General features: G+C 40.7%; 1 protein-coding gene across 1 annotated transcript in view; it reads left to right on the top strand.

The window, feature by feature from the left end:
- The first annotated feature begins 387 nt into the window (after nt 1–387).
- Nucleotides 388–20,520, top strand: part of FRMD3 (FERM domain containing 3) — a 348,473-nt gene continuing 328,340 nt past the window's right edge. The window contains exon 1 of the mRNA XM_069105383.1: nt 388–641. Coding sequence (XP_068961484.1) covers nt 495–641 — 147 coding nt within the window. The 5' untranslated portion in view covers nt 388–494. The remainder of the gene's footprint in view (nt 642–20,520) is intronic.

Raw genomic sequence — 20,520 nt, forward strand, 5'->3', positions numbered from 1 at the left:
CTCTCTCTCTCTCTCTCTCTCTCTCTCTCTCTCTCTCTCTCCCTCCCCCCTTCTCCTTCCCTCCCCCCTCTCTCCCTCTCCTCCCTCCCTCCCCCCCCTTCCCTCTCTCCCCGGGTTCGTCCTCAGAGCCCTCCACTGCCCCCCACCCTCTCTTTCTCCTTGCCAGCGTGTGTGCGTGTGTTTCGGTGACGGCGTCACCAGCCCGGGTTCTCTTTGGCGAGACGAGAGAAGGAAGGGACTGGGAGCCGGGGGGGTGGAGGCGGGGGAAGCAGGGAGGGCGGGAGGGAATCACCAGCCATCGCTCTCACTACCAGCATGTCTGGCCAGCGGCAGCCTCTCCCGCTGCCGCTGCCGCTGCCGCCGCCGCCGCCGCCGCCGCCTCCCCGAGGCTGATCGCGGCCCCATCCTCCCGCCGCTGCCGCTGCCGCTGCTGCTTCGCCGGCAGCCCTCGTGGGTGTCTCCCGCAGGTTTCCCGCTCCCCGGGGCCGCGGTGTATGTTCCCCTCCTGCCACTGTGTGCGGGGAGGCAGGAGGACGATGAAAATGATCCGCTTTAGGAGCTCGAGCATCAAATCGCTCAGCCAGGAGATGAAATGTACCATCCGGCTGCTGGACGATTCCGAAATCTCCTGCCAGATCCAGGTGAGGGCGGTGGGAATGGGGATGGGTGGGCTCTGGGCTAAGGGTCAGGGTGGGAAGAGATGGAAAAGGGAAAGAAACGGGGAGGGGGCGATTCTCCTGCTGGAGTTAACGCTTCCCCATCCTCTAATGTGGGAGCCATATTCGGGAGATCCAGAGCCAGGGCATTGACTGCCGTGCATGTGGCATGACCCTCCCTGCCCACCCGGGCCCCTCCGCCCTCTAATCCTTTCCTACGGACACCTGCACGCGCCCCTCCCTCCAGAAGCACGGACATCTCTCCGGCATCCCTCCACCTCCTTTCCGCTTCTTCTGCCAGCCTGACGGGGGGAAGGTGCACTTTCATTCACACAGGCTCCCTTCTCTCCCCCGGCCCCCTGCCCCTGCTGACGGTGGGCTTCCCCGCAAGCGGGCACGGGCTATCGAGCAGCCCGAGAAATGGGCATTCCTCCCTTCCCGTCCAGTCTCTCCGGGGCTCTGTGCACTTGAACTTAACTTCCAGCTCGCCCTTCCCCAAGCTCGCGTGGACGCCTGTTCACCGTGCACCCTGCAGCCGTGCACCTTGCAGCCGTGCCTCGGTCCTCCTGGGCTAGCCCCCTCCCAGTCTCCAGTCCCGTTCCTTCACTCGCCCTCGCCGTAGCGTTTACTCCTGGGGTGCACACACAGCAGCGAAGTTTCCCTGGGAGTGGAGAGGGTGTGCACTCGCCCGCCCGGGTAGCCCCCGGGAGCTCCAGACTCTCCTTCCAGGCTGGGAGGGTGCGGGAGAGCACGCTACTTCTGTTGCTAAAAGAGGAGCTGTCACGTCTGGGTGTTTCTGCGAAAGGAGTGTTTGATGCCGCCGCCAGGAGCCCGGGGAAGCTTGGATGCCGTGAGCTGGGGGTGGGGATGGGGGTTGTGCATAGTTGTGCAGTTAGTTCTTTCTGGCTGAAGTTTAAGAAGAGGCAATCTCCGGGCTAAGGAGCATTTTTGGCTTATGAGAATAAGGCCCCATGATGCATGTGTGTGTATGTGTGTGTCCACCTCTGCCCAGCCTGACCCTACTTCATTGAGGCTGCCCCATCCATGCACAAGAACCCTGCCTCTTCCTAGGCATCATTTGCAGCACCTTTTAACATTTTCTCCCTATCAGGGATCTTCCTCTCTGAGTGCTACACAATGCTGGTGTACGCGGAAGGGACTTTGAAAATGCAAAACATACTATTCCATTCAAACCCCTTTCTGGTGTGCTGGGCACACACTGAATGAAAGAGCGTTCCTCGGGTTTCTTGTGGGAACTGGTTCACCACTTTGTAGCAGAAAAGTGCTTCCCTTTAAGAAGCCAAAGAATAGTCCAGGTTTAATCTCGGGGTCCTATTTGCCACTCCTGATGCCCTTGGAGGAGTCTGGCTTTCAGTATAATATTCATAAATAATAAAGGCACCAATAGAATTAGTTTTTATGGTACCACCAACTCAGCATAAAGATGGTTGGTAGACATAGCTAGATTAAATTTCTGCATTTTGCTTTGACGTGTGCAATGGAAGCACATGATTTAAGGCAAGGCAGCTGTTGAAAACACAGTTAGTTGGGGACTGTTTCTGAAAGAACTGATAGGAATTTTCTGCTTTTTAACCCTCTTTCCCCCTACTCTAATATGAGCTAAAACATTCTTTAAAGGCCATAAGTCTTCCTTGACTCTGCGGGATACATCAAGCAGGGCCTCTATTCCTGCTCCTGCTGTCCTGGTAGTTAGCAAAGAATAAAGATTCTTATTGCAGAAGAGTTTGGAAAATGAGGCAATAGAATTTTAGGTCAAAGACTATTGTTTGTTTACAATTTTTTTTTTAGAGTTGCTAGGACTCCTTTTTTGATTTAGGGTATTATGGCCATACCTTCAGGATATTTTAGAATAATCCTTATTTCAACAGAAGCCTTTTAAAAAGACTTTTAAAAAACATTAGATCACATATCCTGATTTTTTGGTTCAGAATATCCGGCCATCATATATCTTTGGGATATCTTCCTTTCTCTCAGAAAAGCTTTGTATGGCCTATTAAGAAGAATCAAAGTGAATCCCAATTATGCTTCAAGATCACAAAGTCACAAAAATGCTCTGAGAATTTCTAATAACCTTGAAGGAGCAGGGGTTGAGATTAACTGTCAGAGTCAGAAGTCCCTGGAAGTTTCCATTTGTTTTAACTAAACAAAGAAAAGGTTTTTTTTTTCCTTTTGGTTTGAAGAGGAACAAGTTTCTTATCATTAGAAGGGCCTGGGAAGGTTTAACATTTTTTTTTTTGTCTTTTTTTTCTCTTTCATAGAATCACAGATTTGTAAGACAACTTTTATATGTTACACACTCCTCTCTGAAGGAAGGTCCATTTTCATTCTCATCTATGATGCATGAAAACCTCCCCTTTGCCCCTTTAAAAAAACAAACAAAACTCCCAAAACTTTAGGAGGGGAAAGAACACTGAACTAGTTGCTAGAAGACCCGAGTTTGAGAGTACTAGCTGATTCTATGACCTTGAACAAGTAATTTGACTTTCCCTCATTTGTAAAATGAAGAAGTTGGACATGTTTACCAAGATCTCTTCCAGCCTCCTTTAGGGACCTATTCTAGTGTTTAGTAACCCTCAGTATCAAGAACCTCTCACTGATCTTGCACCTGATGCTGGAGACTGTCCAGGAACAGTGGGAGATTGCAGACACATGTTTCACTACTTACTGTAGTTCACTGTTAAGGAAGTCAGCCTGGCAGGGCCATTGTTGAGTTAGCTCTAATGAGTGTGGAAAATTGAACGGCCTGCACGGTGGCACAGGGACAGTAATATCCTTGAAATACTCTCTGTCTTCTCTGTGTGAGTGAGCATCTTGGATTTAAAAAAAAAACGTACAGTTTATTTAAATGAACTCCTATGGACTAGGTTCTGGGGGATGGAGGGAAAAGAGGTGATGAACTGGGAGAAAGTGGGATGGTGGTGAGGATATAAACTATAGAGTTCAGGGCATTTTTTTAAAGGAAAAATTAAAGATGTCGAAAACTGGTAATATAGGTGGACGAGGTTGGATAGAGAAACTGGAGAGATGATGGTGATGATTTTTTTAGGCTGTCCTAACAAGCTCCTTTCAAGAATGGATAATCTGAAGAATTAAAGAATGTATTGTGGTCTAAGGCCCCCCCCCTCCCCACTAGACTGCCCTCTCCACTTCCCTACATTGCTGAAAAGAGCAGTGATCGACATGAAATCATTCATAAGGGCCCTTATTTGTTTAGTGCATGAAACTTTACCGTTCCTTTCACAAGACACTCCCTACTACATTTTTCCACTAACTATAATCCATGCCTGGTACTCTCTCCCCCCATCACCCCCGACTCCTGGCTTCTGTCAAACCTCAGCTAGAATTCCGCCTTCTCCAGCAAGCCTTTCCTGCCTTCCCTCTGAGGTTATCTCCATTTTATCCTGTATATATCTAGTATGTATTTAGTTTTTTGCATATTGTCTCCCCCATTAGATGTGAGCTCCTTGAGGACTGGGACTATCTTGACTTCTTTGTCTCTTTAGCATTTAGCATCTGCTTAAAATCAATGCTTCTTACCTGATTGCTTCCCCCCCCCCCACTTATTCTCCAGAATTAAGTCTGGTGTGGTGGGTCAAGGTGGAACTGCTGGGCCGAAGGTCAAGGAATAGTTTTTGGGGTAGTTCTCTAAGTCAGAGTCAAGGAAGATAAAACACTAAATTTTTTCCTTGAGTGCTGTCTAGTGTTCATTTTGGCTCTTCTGCTCAACACCTGTTGAAATGTACATATTTAGAGACATCTCCATTCCAAATGTTCCTATGGACTATTTGTGCCTGACCTGTGGTAGAGCCTTTCCAGCTCATATTGGTCTGATCAGCCCAGTTGGACACACTGTACCATGACCCCAACATGGTGATGTCATTTTGGTTCTCTTTGAGAACGAAGGACAACAACCACTTAGCACCTGTGTGATCTTGGGCAAATCACCTTGTGCCTCAGTGTCTTCATCCGTAAAATCAAGGTGTTGGAGAAGACCAGAACCCCTTGGGAATTTGGTTAAGCTTATGGAACCCTTCTCAGAATAATGCTTTTAAATGTTATACAATAAAATGCATAGGAGTATAAGGGAAACTGACTACATTCAAATACGGTCATCAAAATATTTATGTATGTATACCTGTTACAGAACAAATCCTCTTATTGAGGGGATTTGTTCAGTGAACTTTGGATTGACCTAGAGGGCCAGATGTGGTCTCGAGGCTGCAGGTTCCTCAACCCTGGATATACATATGTATATATGTATGCATACATACACACATACATCTTTGTATATATCCCAAAGCATCCAGAACAGCAGTTTCACTGACTCCATGTCAAAAATTTCTTATTTAGAAGATATCCAAGGTCCATTGAGCTCTTGAGTCATTGAACTGATGATTTGGCCATATTTTTGTCAGTGATCTTTTCATCCCGACACATCACAGGTTAGTGTAGGATCAGGAATGTAGTTTGTTTATTTAGCCAAAGAGTAGCTTTTAAAAATGCTTATTTCGAAAGGTTTGTTGTTGAAGAAGTGCTTTGGCGATGAATAATTTCAAAAGGGAAGCACCTTACTGGGCATATTCACTGGGAAGCATCACAGTTAATTACTAGATGGCATGTGTAATCCCGAATACTGTAGTATGTTTTTCATTGGATCCAAAGTGCTGATTCTGTAAACATTTTTCTGTGATTGTGAATGTTTAGTCTAAGTGTTGGAAAGAGTCAGCAGTTCTCCTAGATTTGTGCAGTGGTATAACTTCTGGGGAGCTGGGTGGTTCAGTAGATAGAGCCCTGAGCCTTGAGTCAGGGAGACTCCTCTTCCCGAGGTCAAAGCCATCCACAGGCACTTACTAGCTGTATGACCCTGGGCAAGTCACTTAACCCTGTTTACCTCAATTTCCTCACCTGTTAAATGAGCTGGAGAAGGAAATGGCAAACTACGCCAGTATCTTTGACAAGAAAAACACCAAACGGGGCCGAAAAAGAGTAGGACATGACTGAGACAACAGCAACAAGAAATAGTCACTTCTAGAGGGACAAGCTTTGGAGAAAGTAAGGACAAGCTGAGGCTAAGAAGAAGGATTTCCAGAGGTGAGCCTTTGAAGGGATAACTCCAACACTATCTCCCCAGCATCCCTCACACGAACCCCTTCTCTTTACTTTCACAGAGACCGCACCTCTGACTCTCCTCCCCCTTTGCTAAATTATTGCCATGGCTTCCTACGTGATCTTCCTCTCTCAATATTTCCCTCATTCAGTCCTTCATGTAGCTGCCAAACGGATTTTCCCCAAACCCTCGATCTAACCATTTCACTCCCCTACTCAATCAATTTCTGTGGTTCCTTATTGCTTCTCTGAAAAAAAAAATGCAAACTGCTCTGTTTAGCTTATTTAAGGCTCTGTACAACTTGCCCTCAACCTTTAGACTCATCGTATGTTAATCTCTATCTAGACTGCTTTCTGAGATCCAATCACACTGGCCTGTTCTCTTCCTATGATACTTCATTTCCCATCCTTGTGACTCAGAAGGTCCTTTTTCCTCAACCCGGGCTCCTAGAATCTTTATCTTCCCTCAAGACTTATCTTGAGCATTGCCTTCTAACTGGCTCCATATTTTATCTGAATTGCTAGTGCCTCACCTCTGAAACTATTTTGTATTTATTTGACAATACTTACGTATGATATATATCATAATATAATATATGTGAGTAAATATACATAATATAATATTTATATACTTGTTTACCTATTATATATGTATATATATGTGTGTGTACATATATATATGTATATATCTGATATGCTTGTCCCCCATTAGGATGTAAACTCTTTAAAAGAAGGGATTGTTTCCTTCTTTGTACCCAGCCATGGCATAGTTCAGGACCTGGCACATAATAGGTATTTAATAAAAGCTTTTGATTGATTGATAGACTAGGGAGCAAGACTATATTAGGAGGACTAAAGAAGGAGTATTGAATGGTAAATACCTATTTGTCCTTCTGCTTGAGGTCTCCTGCTTGGTACTTCATGTCTGCTGTGGGTATTGCCTGGAGATTTGGATTTTTGGTTGAATAGGAAACTTAGCATAGGGACTTAGACATCATTATAGCTACTCAGTAGATATTTTATTGATTGTTTAAATAATTTCTGCTCATCAATAGGGGTTTTTAGCCTATCTCTTTAGTCATGAATAATGGGAGTAGGTTGGGGTAACAAAAAGAAATGGATGAAAAGTCAGGAGACCTGGGGACTTTGATGGCTCTGATGCCAACTAGCTATGTGGCCTGTGGTGAATCATTCTGAGTCTGGGTCTCTGTCCATTTCCATATCTTTAGAATGAAAGGGTAGAGTGTGACGATCTCTAAGGTGCATGCTAGCTCTAAAATTCTGTGTGTGTGTGTATGTATGTGTATGTGTCTAATGCCCATTAGTTTTTTTTTTTTAGTTTGGATCTGTGATTCATTGATACAGGGAATTACTTGTGAGGAAGCTCTCTCTAGTTGTGTGGTTTGACACAGTGTTCTTTAACTTAGTTTTATAAAATTGCCTGGGAGCACTTTGAGGTTTAGTGGCTTGTCCAGGGTCTCTGAACTGGGTCACTTCTCTATCAGAAGTGGTAGAACTTGAACCCGGCTCTTCTTTGCTTTGAGGCCAACTTTCTGTCTCTCATACCATACTGCCTGTGAATGGGATAGTGTCATGTTTAATAAAGGAGGCAGCTAGATGAATAGAGTGCTGGGCCTAGAGTCATGAAGACCTGAGTTAAAATTTGCCCTCAGATACTTACTGTGTGACCTTGGGCAAGTCACTTAACTTTTGTTTGCCTTTATATCCACTGGAGAGGGAGATGGCAAACTATTCCAGTATCTTTGTCAAGAAAACCCGTTGAACAGGATGGTCCATGAAGTGTTGCAGACAACTGAAGAACAGCTTAATAAATGTTTATTAAATTGAATTGATTCTATGATAGCTAACTCTAAGCCTTGAATATTCCTCTTATTTTCAGAAATCTCTTCTGAACTTAATTCCTTCTTATTTTCTCCTATTCACTGAAGGATTAAAAAAAAACCCAAAACCAAAAAACAAGAACCACCATGCAGGCTAAATCATGTTTCAACATAAGCATTATAATAACAAGTCTCTGTATAGTAAAGTAAGCAGATATCCAAGCCATGACCAAATCTATCTATTTATTAAAAAAAATTCTAGACAGCTAAATTCTAGGACGAACAAAATAAATTTAATTTCTTGGCAGTTTGTCATTTTGGGATTTAACCTGTATTTGTCAAATATTAATTCGGCCCTCTAGTGGGCTTAGAGACAGCTGGAACACTTTTCTTTAAGTTATTTAACAAGAATGTTTGTAGAGCCCTCATCCTATTCAAAGCATAGTATTAATTCATTGCCTTGTCATAGATCATAGGTCTAGACCTGGAAGGGATTACTGAGGTCATAGCCTCATGCTCCCTTATTTCATAAATAAGGCCCTAATAACGGTCCTAACTGGTCTTTTGGGTGCTAACATAACTAATGTGAACCTAGGTCCTTTGACTCCAAAGTCAGTGCCCATTCTGCTAAATGAGGAAATTAAAGACTCTTGACTCCTTCTGTCACTTAACCAATTATTTAATGGAAGGTACTTTAAGCAAATACGTGGAAATGTGGCCACACACTAATTTTACAAATGTTAGAAAACTAACCATTAGAGCTTATAAAGATCCCACTTGCGGAATTTTACATAGATCCAATTTATATTCACAAACACCCTATTTCTTCCTTTAACAACTCATCCTATTGATGGATTATCATTAGTTCATGTTGTGACTTGTGATTTCATCTTTGTGGATATCCTTCGTGATATATTAAATATCTTAAGAGCCATCACCTAGTTGTCTCATTTCTTTGAGGTCTCAGCCAGTGCTTGGTGGCTTCATGGAGAAGCCATGTGATAGGAATGGAATGAGAATTGAACCATTCATCAGTGGACCTAGGTTCTAATCCTGGTTCTGCCAACTAATTGGCAATTCAACCTTGAGAAAGTCACTTAATTTCCTTAGCTCTCAGTTTTATGGCCTCTGATATCCATTTTAGTTGTAGATGTACAATCTTAAAACAGGAATTTTTAACCTGGAGTCTATGAATTTGTTTTTTAAAAATATTTTGATAACTATTTTTTAACAAATTAAATTTAATTAATAAAATTATTTTATTTAATTTATTAAAGAAAAACAAATATTATTTATATTTAATTAAATATTGTGCTAACTGTATTTCTTTTTTAAAAATTTTTTTGTTGATGATTTTTGTTTTTTAGATCACCATAGTATCCCATGTATTCCTTCCCCTCTTCTGGAGCCATACCATATGACAAATAGTAATTTTTTTTTTAAAGAGAGGGAAAAAAGTATTGCAACTGATTGGTATATTGAGAAAGTCTCAAAACATGTCCAGTGTGTAAAACCTGTGGACCTCCTTCCTAGACAGACCTTTATAATTTTGTTGCATTTGCTTTTGATTTTTTTTGGTGTGTCATTATTATTTCCATTTACATTGTTGTAGTTGGTGCATATATTGTTTTCTCGCTTCTGCTTCCCTCTATATAAGTTCATATAGATCTTCCCATGTTTCTGATAACTATATTTCAATATAGTTGATTGCCTTTGTACTCCTATGTACACTGGGGTGATGAAGTAGATAGAGTACTGAACCTCGAGTCAGGAAGACCCCAGTTTGAATCTGATTCCAGGCGCTGACTAGCTGTGTGACCATGGGCATGTCTATTAACCTTTACCTGCCACAGTTTCCTCATCTGTAAAATGGGGATAATAGTAGCACCTACCTCTTGGGATTGTTGTAAGGATAAAATGAGATAATATTTGTAAAGTGCTTTATATACATTAAAACACTTTAAATGCTAGCCACCATGATTACTACTTATTAAATGCACTTAAAAATTATTCTGAGATGGAAGGAAGGAAACAAGCATTTATTTAGAGCAGCTAAGAAATGTACCAAGCATTGTGCTAAGTTCTTTACAGATATTATTTCATTTGGTGGAAGGGGTCTGTAGGCTTCATCTCTCTGCCAAAGGGGGATCCATCAGTTAAGTATCCCTTTCTTAGATGATCTCTAAAGTCTCTTGCCATTTCAAAATTCTGTGATTCTATATCAAAAATATACATACCAAAGAAATGAATCACGAGAGATCATTACTTTGCAGATTGACTGCAGTTAATTCAGGATCATATCTCTTGACTTCTCCTGGACATAGTAATGATAATTTTCCAGAGAGAGTCTGAGCTGAACTATTTCTGCTTTTTTATTAGGTCTACATAGTTTGGATATCATTGTCTGGTTGGCTGCTAATTGCAGTGGCTTTCAGAAGAAATGCATCTTGGGCCTCCAAGCTTTCATGTGGCATTAGCTGAAATGCTGCCAAACTCATTTAAAGCATTTTGTCCATGTGGAATACTCTTAGTCTTAGCAACGCATACATATCTATGTATATATACATATACATAATGTAACATTAACGTGCAAATAGAATATGCGCATTGTGGATGCTGAAGGAAGCATCAAGCATTTTTCAGTTAAACTGGAACAAAAGACACCATTTGTTCAGCTACAATAAAGTGAGGCAATATAGAAAGCTGATTGTCAAGTTAAACCCCATTTTGTTTCAACTCAATTCCAGCCAATAAACATTTATTAGATATCTTCAATATCCAAGATACTGTGCACAAAGATTACCAGGATGGGGTCCTAGCCCTTCATCTAACGTTTGTACAAGTACTAATTAAGTAGCTACAGTATTTAAGTCCTGGGCAGCTAGGTGGCATGGTGGATAGTGTGCTAGACCTGGAGTCAGGAAGACTCATCTTCCTGAGTTCAAATCTGGCCTCACACATTTACTATCATGTAATGTGTACTATGATGTAAAGTGATGCTGGGCAAATCACTTAATCCTGTTTGCCTCAGTTTCCTCATCTGTCGAATGAACTGGAGAAAGAAATGGCAAGCTATTGCAGTATATTTCCCTAGAAAATTCTAAATGGGGTCACGAAGAGATTGGACATGACTGAAAAACAACTGAACAGGAGCAAATATTCAAGGCCCTGGAGAATCAGTCAGTCAAAAAGCATTTCTTAAGTGCTTGCTTACCATGTACCTGGCATTCTACAAAAAGGGGCAAAAACATGGTCCCTGCTCTCAGGGAGTACACATCCTAATGGGGGACAGAGCATGGAAGCATCCATGTGTCACACACACAACAAATACAGAAACTATGGAAGATGATCCCAGAGAGAAAACACTCACAGTAGGGAAGACCAGTAAAGAACTCCTACAGAAGGTGAACAGAGCTGAGAACTGAAGGAAGCCAGGAGGCAGGGGTGAGAAGGGAGAGCGTTTTCACAGCCATTTGGAAGGCATGAGTCCGTACGTAGAGTGTCATGAGTGAGGAGCCGCACGATTGCCACTCACTGTATCGTAGGGTATTGTAAGGAGACTTCAAAGATGTGGACGGGCCATGTTGTCAAGGATTTTAAATGCCAGACAGAGCAAGAAGACAAAATGATAAGTCTTGAGTCTCTTCTCAAGGAGTTTACATTCTTGTAGGGGTGGGATCCACCCTGGAAAAAGATGACTGTGTATTTGAGGAGACTGGAAGTGTCGCTTTGACTTGAAATGAAGTCACTATGTGACCTTGGGCAAGGGATTCTGGGGGCTTAAAAATGGTGCTGAGTACATTTAGAACTGGTCAGGTGGAGAATCTAATGTGATTTTCACAGCAGTGAGTGATAGGCTGATGACCCTCTGTGACAGAGTGCAAAATGAGATCTGTAGTCAAAGGGATCAGGAAAAAAAAATATTATTGTGGTCAGTAGCCGCTAAGGACAGGTTTTGCAAATGTGGACATGGAGCTGTTAAGCCTTCTGCATCAAGAATATGACTGCATCGGTTTTAAGACTGTGGTGGTGGAAGGAATGGAGAGCTGTCAAATTCTTATGGAGGCATCTGTTTCCCAAGTGCTTTTCTGGCACAGATAGACGGATGATTTGGAAAACTTCTGATAGGTACTAATTAGGAGCTACTCATGGGGACAAATACTTCAAGGATCACTGGTATAGTTATCCCTTCCAATGACACAGGCTGCTTGGAGTAGATGGTCTTTATGAGTTGCTGTGACTGAAAAAATTCACAGGATCTCTGAGGTGGGAGGGACCTCAGAGCCCATTTAATCTAATCCACACCCAAATAAGAATCCTTTCCATTAACCTCCCCCAGAAAGTGACCATCCAGAATCTGCTCAAAAACATTTGGTTGGGAGGAGCCACATTGCTTCCTGAGGAAGACTGTTTGACTTTTGGATACCTCTAATTGTGTGTTTTTTTCAAAAAGTTTTTTCTTACATCTGCAACTCTGCAAATTATACCAACTCTGTCTGGGGCCAGGCAAATAAAATTTAGTCCCCCTTTTATAGGATAGTACTTTAAATACTTGAAGTCAGGTACTATGATATGGCTCCCTAAAATTTTCTCTTCCAGTTAACTTCCTTAAATTTAAACAAACTTTACTTAAGATTTTTATAACAATTATTGTGTCTTGGACCCCTTGGCAGTCTGTCTGGTGAAGTCTATGGACCCCTTCTCGGAATGATATTTTTAAATGCATACAATAAAATGCATAAGAATACCAAGATAACCAATTATGCTGAAATACAGTTATAAAAAAAAATTATAGACCCACAGTTAAAAGTTCCTGTTTTAGTGTGACTAGCCTTCCGGTCATGACCTTGGCCATAATGGTCCTCAGATAGACACTTAATCCATTGCTGGGTCAATATTTGAAGCCTTTCCAGTGAGTGAGAGCTTGTTCCCAAATGACATAGCCTTTGAAATACTATGGCCACTTTCAGGTCATGATGAGGCATCAGGGAAGGACTTTAAGAGAGGAATGAGAGGCAGTGTAGGGTAGTGGTCGAAGAATGGTTTGGAGTCACTTTGAGGAACCAGGATTACCTGAGTTCAAATTTTAAATATTTAATATTTGCATGGCCCTAGGCAAATCAGTTTATCTCTGGACCTCGGTTTCCTCATCTATAAAATAATGAGATTGGATTCAGTGACTTCGAAGGTCCCTTCCAGCTCAAGATGGGGGAAAATATGGCCCTGCCCTAAATTTAGAGATGGCTATTTTAAAATTGGATATTGCCAATGATAGAAAATTTTATGAGATTGTGAATGAGAAGCAGAAAATTAGGACTGAGTTGCAATTCATACTTATGGTGACATATTTCCTACTCCTAGATTGGCTTTTTAGGCCAGTGTGAGATTGTCCCCTTCCATGACAACTTAGCAGCAGTAGAGGGAAATTCTGGCCACATTACCGAGAAACAAGGTAATGTGTTAACTGGAGTGGACAGATTTGGCACTCACCTAGAGACAAAGTGATGGTCAGCGGTTTTCATTTGCAGAAGTTAATTTGCCTACAGAATATGTCACACAGCCCTAAACAAATGTGAGGTTTTGAATTATTTGTTCTAGTAAGCCTTCCCCAGGAGGTGTAAGAAAAATGGAGGGAGATTTCCGGAAAGCTGCAGCTTATAATGGTCAGAAAACTAAAAAAACACTTTTTAAATAGATTTTTTAGGGGTGAAAGCTTTATAAGAATCCTGACAAATAATCCTTTACTATTATATTTGTCAGTTTGGAGCAATATTCTAGAACAGAATTGCTAAGCCATGATATATTTGCCAGGCGATGGAGTACCAAACTATTCACCCCATGTATTCCAGTTTTGGTCTCAGTTTGCATGCTAATAACAATTTACATTTATAGCTAAGTACCACTTTGGGGGATTAATGAATCCTCTGAAGTGGATGCACTATTCAAATTTGTACTGCATATTGCCGTAGGGTTGGAACCAATGGCCATATTTTACGTAATTTTAACTTCGAATAATATGAATTTGAATGCATGTGACCCCATCAGGGAATTCACTTTTAGGACCTGCTTAGAACTTTACATGATCTTTTCATTTGAGCCTCACAACAACCCTGTGAGACAAGTACTACAGATATTATTATCTCCCTTTTACAGATGAGGAAACTGAGGCTTAGAGAGGTTATGTTACTTGCCCAGAGTTAGAAAATATTGGAGGGGGGAATGAATCCAGGTATTCCTGACTTTAAGCTCTGCCCTCCCATATCCTATATAGACAGCTAGCTATTTTGGGCATTGTATTTTGGGCTGTGGTCTTTGTCAGAAATCAATCAATGGGCAAAGATTAAGCACTGTAATGATAACAGTAATTTGAAGATCTTCTCTGCCCCTTAATAGACCTAAAGGAATTTGAAGATCTTCCCTGCTTTGAAGATTTTCCCTGTCCCCTAATAGGTTGGATGTAATCAACATGGAGTCTGTGGTGGGAGGAGTTTGCTGAAGAGTAGAGCAGAGGAAGCTGGGAGTCAGAGCAGCTAGATGGTGGGAGAAAGAGAACGGCAGCCAAGGAGATAGTTAGGCTTGTGAGTATTTGTGGGAAGGCTAAAAGATGGTGTGGCTCCCTGCTACATTATAGTGTATTAACTTCTTTGTTTCTATGACAGATTTGACTTTATGGTGTTGGGATTTGATTTTCTGGTATCTGAATAAATGTTTTGCTTCTGTCTTTTCTATGGAGAGTCTGTTATATTTTGCAATTCAGATCTGTGCTGGCATATTCATAGTCACTGTTGGTGCTGTGAATATTGTATTGGTGTTATAAGCACCTATTGTATGCCAGAGACTGTTCTAAACATTAGGGATACAAATAAAAAGTAAATTCTTACTCTAAGGGAGCTTAAATTCCAACAGACCTATTTCAGATCTTGCCCCAGCTGTGTGGCCCTATGCAGATTTCTTAACTTCTTTCAGATTTAGATGCCTAATCCATAAAGCTGGAATAATACCGTGTTTCCCCGATAATAAGACCTATCCCGAAAATAAGCCCTCCCCTTACTGTGTAAGATTCCTCTAAAATAAGCCCTTCCCCCGAAAATAAGCCCTATTGAGATTGCTACCCCCCCCCGTGAAACGCATGCCGTGCTCCGAGCTGCATCCAATCAGAGCTGCAGCAGTGAGCGCGTCATCCTGTTCTTCCCCAGTGATTTGCTTGCTGGTACATTTTTTGGTTCAAATTTACCTGTTTATTGAAATTGCTGTCAATGTTCATTAAAATAAGCCCTCCCCTGAAAATAAGCCCTCTGGTGTTTTTCTGTCCAAAAAAATTAATGACAGTGTCTTATTATCGGGGAAACACGGTAACAGCTTCTATTGCATAGTGTGGTTCTGAGGATAAAAATAGAAAATATGTGTAAATTGCTTTGCATACCTTACAGCAACATTACAGTGCTTAATCTTTGCCCATTGATTGATTTCTGACAAAGACCACAGCCCAAAATACAATGCCCAAAATAGCTAGCTGTCTATATAGGATATGGGAGGGCAGAGCTTAAAGTCAGGAATTTATATTTAACATATAAATGCTAGCTATTATGATTAGAGATAGGTAAGTGGTGGGACAGGTAGAGCACTGAACCTGTAGGGAGGAAAACCCAAATTCACATATCACCTCAGACACCTACTAGCTGGGTAACCTTAAACTCCATCTGTCTCAGTTTTTTCAGCTGTAAAATGGGGATAATAATAGCACCCAACATCCAAGGTTGTTGTGAGGATCAGATGAAATCTTTGTAAAGTACTTGTCATAGTGCCTGGTATGTAGTAAGCTCTATAGAAATGTTGTTATTACTACTACTACTACTGTTGTTACTACTACTGCTACTGCTACTACTACTACCACCACCAGCACCATACCTCACTGCCTTTCTAATATGCAGGTCACTCAGATGGCCTTCTTACTTTTCAGTCATTTCCTCACACATGCCAGCCTAGGTCTCTCGTTAAAACCATCCAACTCTCCTCCTGTATTCTCTCTCCTTTTCCCCCCAACCTCCTGTATTTTTTTCCTGTAAACTTGTATTGAAGACTTGAGCTTAGGTGTCCTGACTGTAGATTTCTAAACTTTGGACATAGCCAATCATGGACTCATACACACATATATATACATACACACATGCATATGCATGTGTATACACACATACATAAATATGCACATATACATATATACATGTCTTTATATCACACACATGAATATAAGTGTATATATGTATAAAGGTATATGTTCTCTCTCTCTCTCTCTCTCTCTCTCTCTCAATCTTCTTCTTCTCCCTCATGATCCATTTGGGAAAAATAACCAGAAATGGCCATAGGATTAAGGGATGGAAGATCAGGAAGGAATCCTCCTAATAATCCAGTCCAGAGGTCAGCAAGCTTATAGCCTAAGGATCAAATCTACCAGATACCTGTTTTTATACTACCCACGAGCTCAAAATGGTTGTTATATTTATAAATACAATAAAACTATTGCCATTGGAGAGTGTACAGTAATATAGAATCGGTCCTCAAGGAACTTTCTGACACAACATTCTAACACAGTGTCACCTGGGGACTACCTATATTAACATACAAACACAAGTAATTGCATCACTTGCAGGTTTGTAAATTACAATACCGTAATGATAGTGATAGCTAATACTATGGCTCTTTATGATCTATTACTTCCCCCTAGGTCCTTTAATTTCTTTGTATCTCAGCTTCCCTGTGTATTGGATGTAAGAAAAATTTGCTTTGGTTCTGGGCATATTATGAAGATTAATGAAAGCAAAATAAAGTACAGTGAACACCTTTATAGGCATTTGCAATTATTAGCAGATCAAATGACCAAAAACCTAACACTAATAATGAAGTTTCATCTAAAATTATGTATATATATATGTATACACACATATACACAAATAACATATGTACCTGTATATAATATACACACATATCTGTTAAAGAGTAGAAATGTTAATTAGCAACAGCATCAGATGATTAGCAAATTAATAAATAAGAATTGTTTATATGGTAAAGATAGCTATTTGTTGGATTAAGACTCTAATGCTTGGTTAAATGTTTCAATACTAGTCTTGGCTGAACCTAACTCCCTGATGGTGACAGTGTGAAATATTTTAAATTCAAATACATTTTCATCTACTCATAAATTGAGATGTGATGAAAGTTAAAACGTTGCTTAAAACCAACAAAACATTAACCTTTGTAGTAAGGTGTTAACAGAACTCTGATGGATAAGGTAATGGGATTGTCAGTTGTATTAATAGAGGTGTTGTATCCAGAAAGGGCCAGGTGATAATCCTATTATAGAACACTTAGCAGACATTGCCAGGAACATAGTAGGTGTTTAATAAATGCTTATTGACTATGTTCTGTCCTGGTCAGACTGTATTCTGAATATTGTGTTCAGTTATAGGATACAGGGCTTAGAGTTGGAAGGGGCCTTAGAAATGATCTAGACCAGCCCCCTTATTTTACAGATGATAAAATTGAAACCCAGAGAGATGAACTGACTTATGTCAGGTCACACAAATTATGTTGGAGTTGAATTTGATGACTTGGAATCCAGGTTTTTTTTTTTTTTTAACAGGGAGGATGTTGGTAAACTGAAATAAGTCTAGATAAAGGCAACCAGGCCAGGGAGTGGGATGGGCACTCTGATGACTGGGGCTTGGTTAAGGGAAGTAGGAATATTTATATATTTATTATTTGTATTATATATCTATATACTAATATATAACACACATATATTATTTACAATATGTTTAATTTTTATTCTGCAGAAGAAAAGACTTAGAGAGAACATGAGTATTTTTTGAAGGGTTGATTTGTGGAAATGGAATAAGACATGTGCAAGCCCTGTGCTAAGGCCACTGGTGGAGATGAAGGCCCTGCCCTGTATAAGGGGCAGGGCAGAGTTGTTTAGGGTAGAAGAGCTTTGGTCAGACTAGGGGTTAACACTTGTTCTATCTGGCCCCAGAGGGCCAAACTAGGACCAAGGGGTAAAAGTTGAAGAGAGGTTGGTTTAGACCTAACGTGATGAGAAGGCTGAATGCTCAGATGAGTCTGTGATCACGCCAGTTTCCCATGCCTGCCCATCCTGTGTCACTCTTGATCACGTCTGCCCATGAGTTTGTCACAAGAGGTCCATCTACCATGTTGGAGGGCTTTCCTTGCTTTCTTGTGTCATCAGGAGGGTAGCTATGAAGCCCTTTGGCTGCCCATCTGTCATCCTTCCCCCTTGCTGTGTGACCAGCTCATCTTTTCTTCCTACAGAACATTTCCTGGATAATTATTTTTTCCCCTGTTTTCCTTTGACATACCTCATTGGTGGGAATGTTACAACCTGATCACACCTACTCTGCACCTCATGATTGCCCTTTCTGTGATAGTCAGCTAATATTTCCTGATAACTAGAACTGTCACACAATTTAATAAGTTACTAAAGGATATAGTGAATTTGCTATTGCTTTCAAAAGGGGACTGGACAGTCACTTTGCTGATTTTGTGGAGAAGATTATTTTTCAGTTATGGTGGGATTAGAAGACTTTTAAAAATCTTATTTTCCCCTAGTTGCATATATTGACAATTTTTAACATCCATTTAAAAAAAACTTTGAGTTTTCCAGACTTTCTGTTTTCATCCTTTACCTCCCCCCTCCCTGAAATGGTAAGCAGTTTGATATAGGTTATACATGTTCAATCATGCAAAACATATTACCATATTAGTCATGTTGTGAAAGAAGAACACAGACCCAAAGGAAAAAAAAAGACATGGAAAAAATACAGAAAGTGAAAAGTAGTTTGCTTTGATCTGCATTCACACTCCATCAGTTTTTCTCTGAACGTGGATAGCATTATTCATCATGGGTCCTTTGGAATTGTCTTGGATCGTTGTATTGCTGAGAAGAGCTAAGTCACTCGCAATTGATTGTTGCACAGTATTGCTGTTACTGTGTACAGTGTTCTCCTGGGGATTAGAAGACTTTTAGGTCCCTTCCATGTCCAAGATTCCATGATTATGAGTGGGTTATAGTGTTATTCTGTATTACACAGTGAATAGGGCAGCTAAGTGGAACAGTGGATTGAGCAGCAGGCCTGGAGTCAGGAAGACCTGAGTTCAAATCCAGCCTCAGACACTAGCTGTATGACCCTGGGCAAGTCACTTAACCCTGTTTGCCTCAGTTTCTTCATCAGTCAAATGAGTTGGAGAAGGAAATGGCAAACCACTCCAGTATCTGCCAAGAAAACCCTAAATGGGGTGATGAAGAGTCAGATACAACTAAACAACAATATTGTGACTGTAAAATAGTTCTTATATTTCTTTAGATCCTATCTATGCATATTATGGTTTTAAAGATGATGACAGAGATGTCATGTCGTATTATGTAAGTGACCTCTACTACTTGGTATATTTGTATGTAGAACTTTTTGTTTAAGAACATTCTTCCTTTGAATTTATATTTTTCGTGATACCACTGGATGTAGTATAATGATTCATATAGCTAATTAAAATGAGAACCAGGGAAGTTAAGCAACTTGCTTAAGGTCAAGTCACTTGCCAAAGGCTAAGCATCAAATAAAATTGGAATTGAAATTTGTCTTGAGTTTTTAGTTTGCTGATCATCTGTCCCATTGCCTACCTTGTTAGGGTATTTTAAATTGACTTTCTGGAATCTGCCTTGATGGAACATTTTTCAGGTGTGACATTCTCTGACTTTTAACTTTTTTTTTGATAACATAAATGGAAACCACAGATTTCCCAGATGGCATTTCTAGAGAAGAAATTATTAGACTAGTTTCCTCAAACTTTTATCTGAGGTTATTGTTTAGTTGTGTCCAGCTCCTCATGACCCTATGGACCAATGCACACAAGACCCTTCTATGCTCTACTGTCTCTCAAGGTCTGTTCAAGTTCGTGTTTGTTGTTTCTATGACACTGTCTGTCTATTTCTTCCTCTGCCATCCCCTTTCTCCTTTTGCCTTCAGTCTTCCCCAATATCAGGGTCTTTTCCAATGAGCCCCATCTTCTCATCATGTGACCAAAGTATTTAAACTTCACTTAAGTATTTGACCTTCTAGTAAGTAACCTGAATTCATTTCTTTAAGTATTGACTGACTTGATCCCCTAGCTGTTCAAGGGACTCTTAAAAGTCTTCTCTAACACCACAATTGGAAAGCGTGGATTCTGTGGAGCTCAGCTTTTCTTTTAAGTCAACTCTCAAAGCTATACATTGCCACTGGTAAAACCATAACTTTTTCTATGTGGACCTTTGTCAGGTGATGTCTCTGCTTTCTAGTATGTTGTCCAGATTTCCCATAGATTTCCTTCTAAAGAGCAAGCATCTTTTGATTTCATGGCTGCAGTCACTGTATGCAGTGATCTTTGAGCCCAAGAATATGAAATCTGACACTGCTTCCATTTCTTCTCCCTCTATTTACTAGGAAGTGATGGGACAAGTTGTCAAGATCTTTTTTTTTTTTGATGTTAAGCTTCAAGCCAACTTTTATATTCTCTTCTTTCACCCCTATCAAGAGGCATTCTAATTCCTCTTCCCTTTCTGCCATCAGAGTGTATTGTTTGCATATTTGAGATTGTTTATATTCCTCCCACAAACCTTATTTCTGGCTTTTGATTCATTCAGCCTGGACTTTTGCATGATATACTCTGCATATAAGTTAAAATAATAAGGTGACGACATGCAGCCTTATTGTGCTCCTTTCCCAATCTTAAGCCAATCAGTTCAGTTCTAACTGTTGTTTCTTGACCTGCATACTGGTTCCTCGTTAGACAAGTAAGATGATGTGGTCCTTCCATCTTTTTGAGGACTGGCAACATCTTGTCATTCA

This window comes from Petaurus breviceps, unplaced genomic scaffold, assembly GCF_028583685.1.
Source record: "Petaurus breviceps papuanus isolate PSGF00001 unplaced genomic scaffold, PetGlider_PUasm1.0 138, whole genome shotgun sequence".
Taxonomy (NCBI): Eukaryota; Metazoa; Chordata; class Mammalia; order Diprotodontia; family Petauridae; genus Petaurus; species Petaurus breviceps.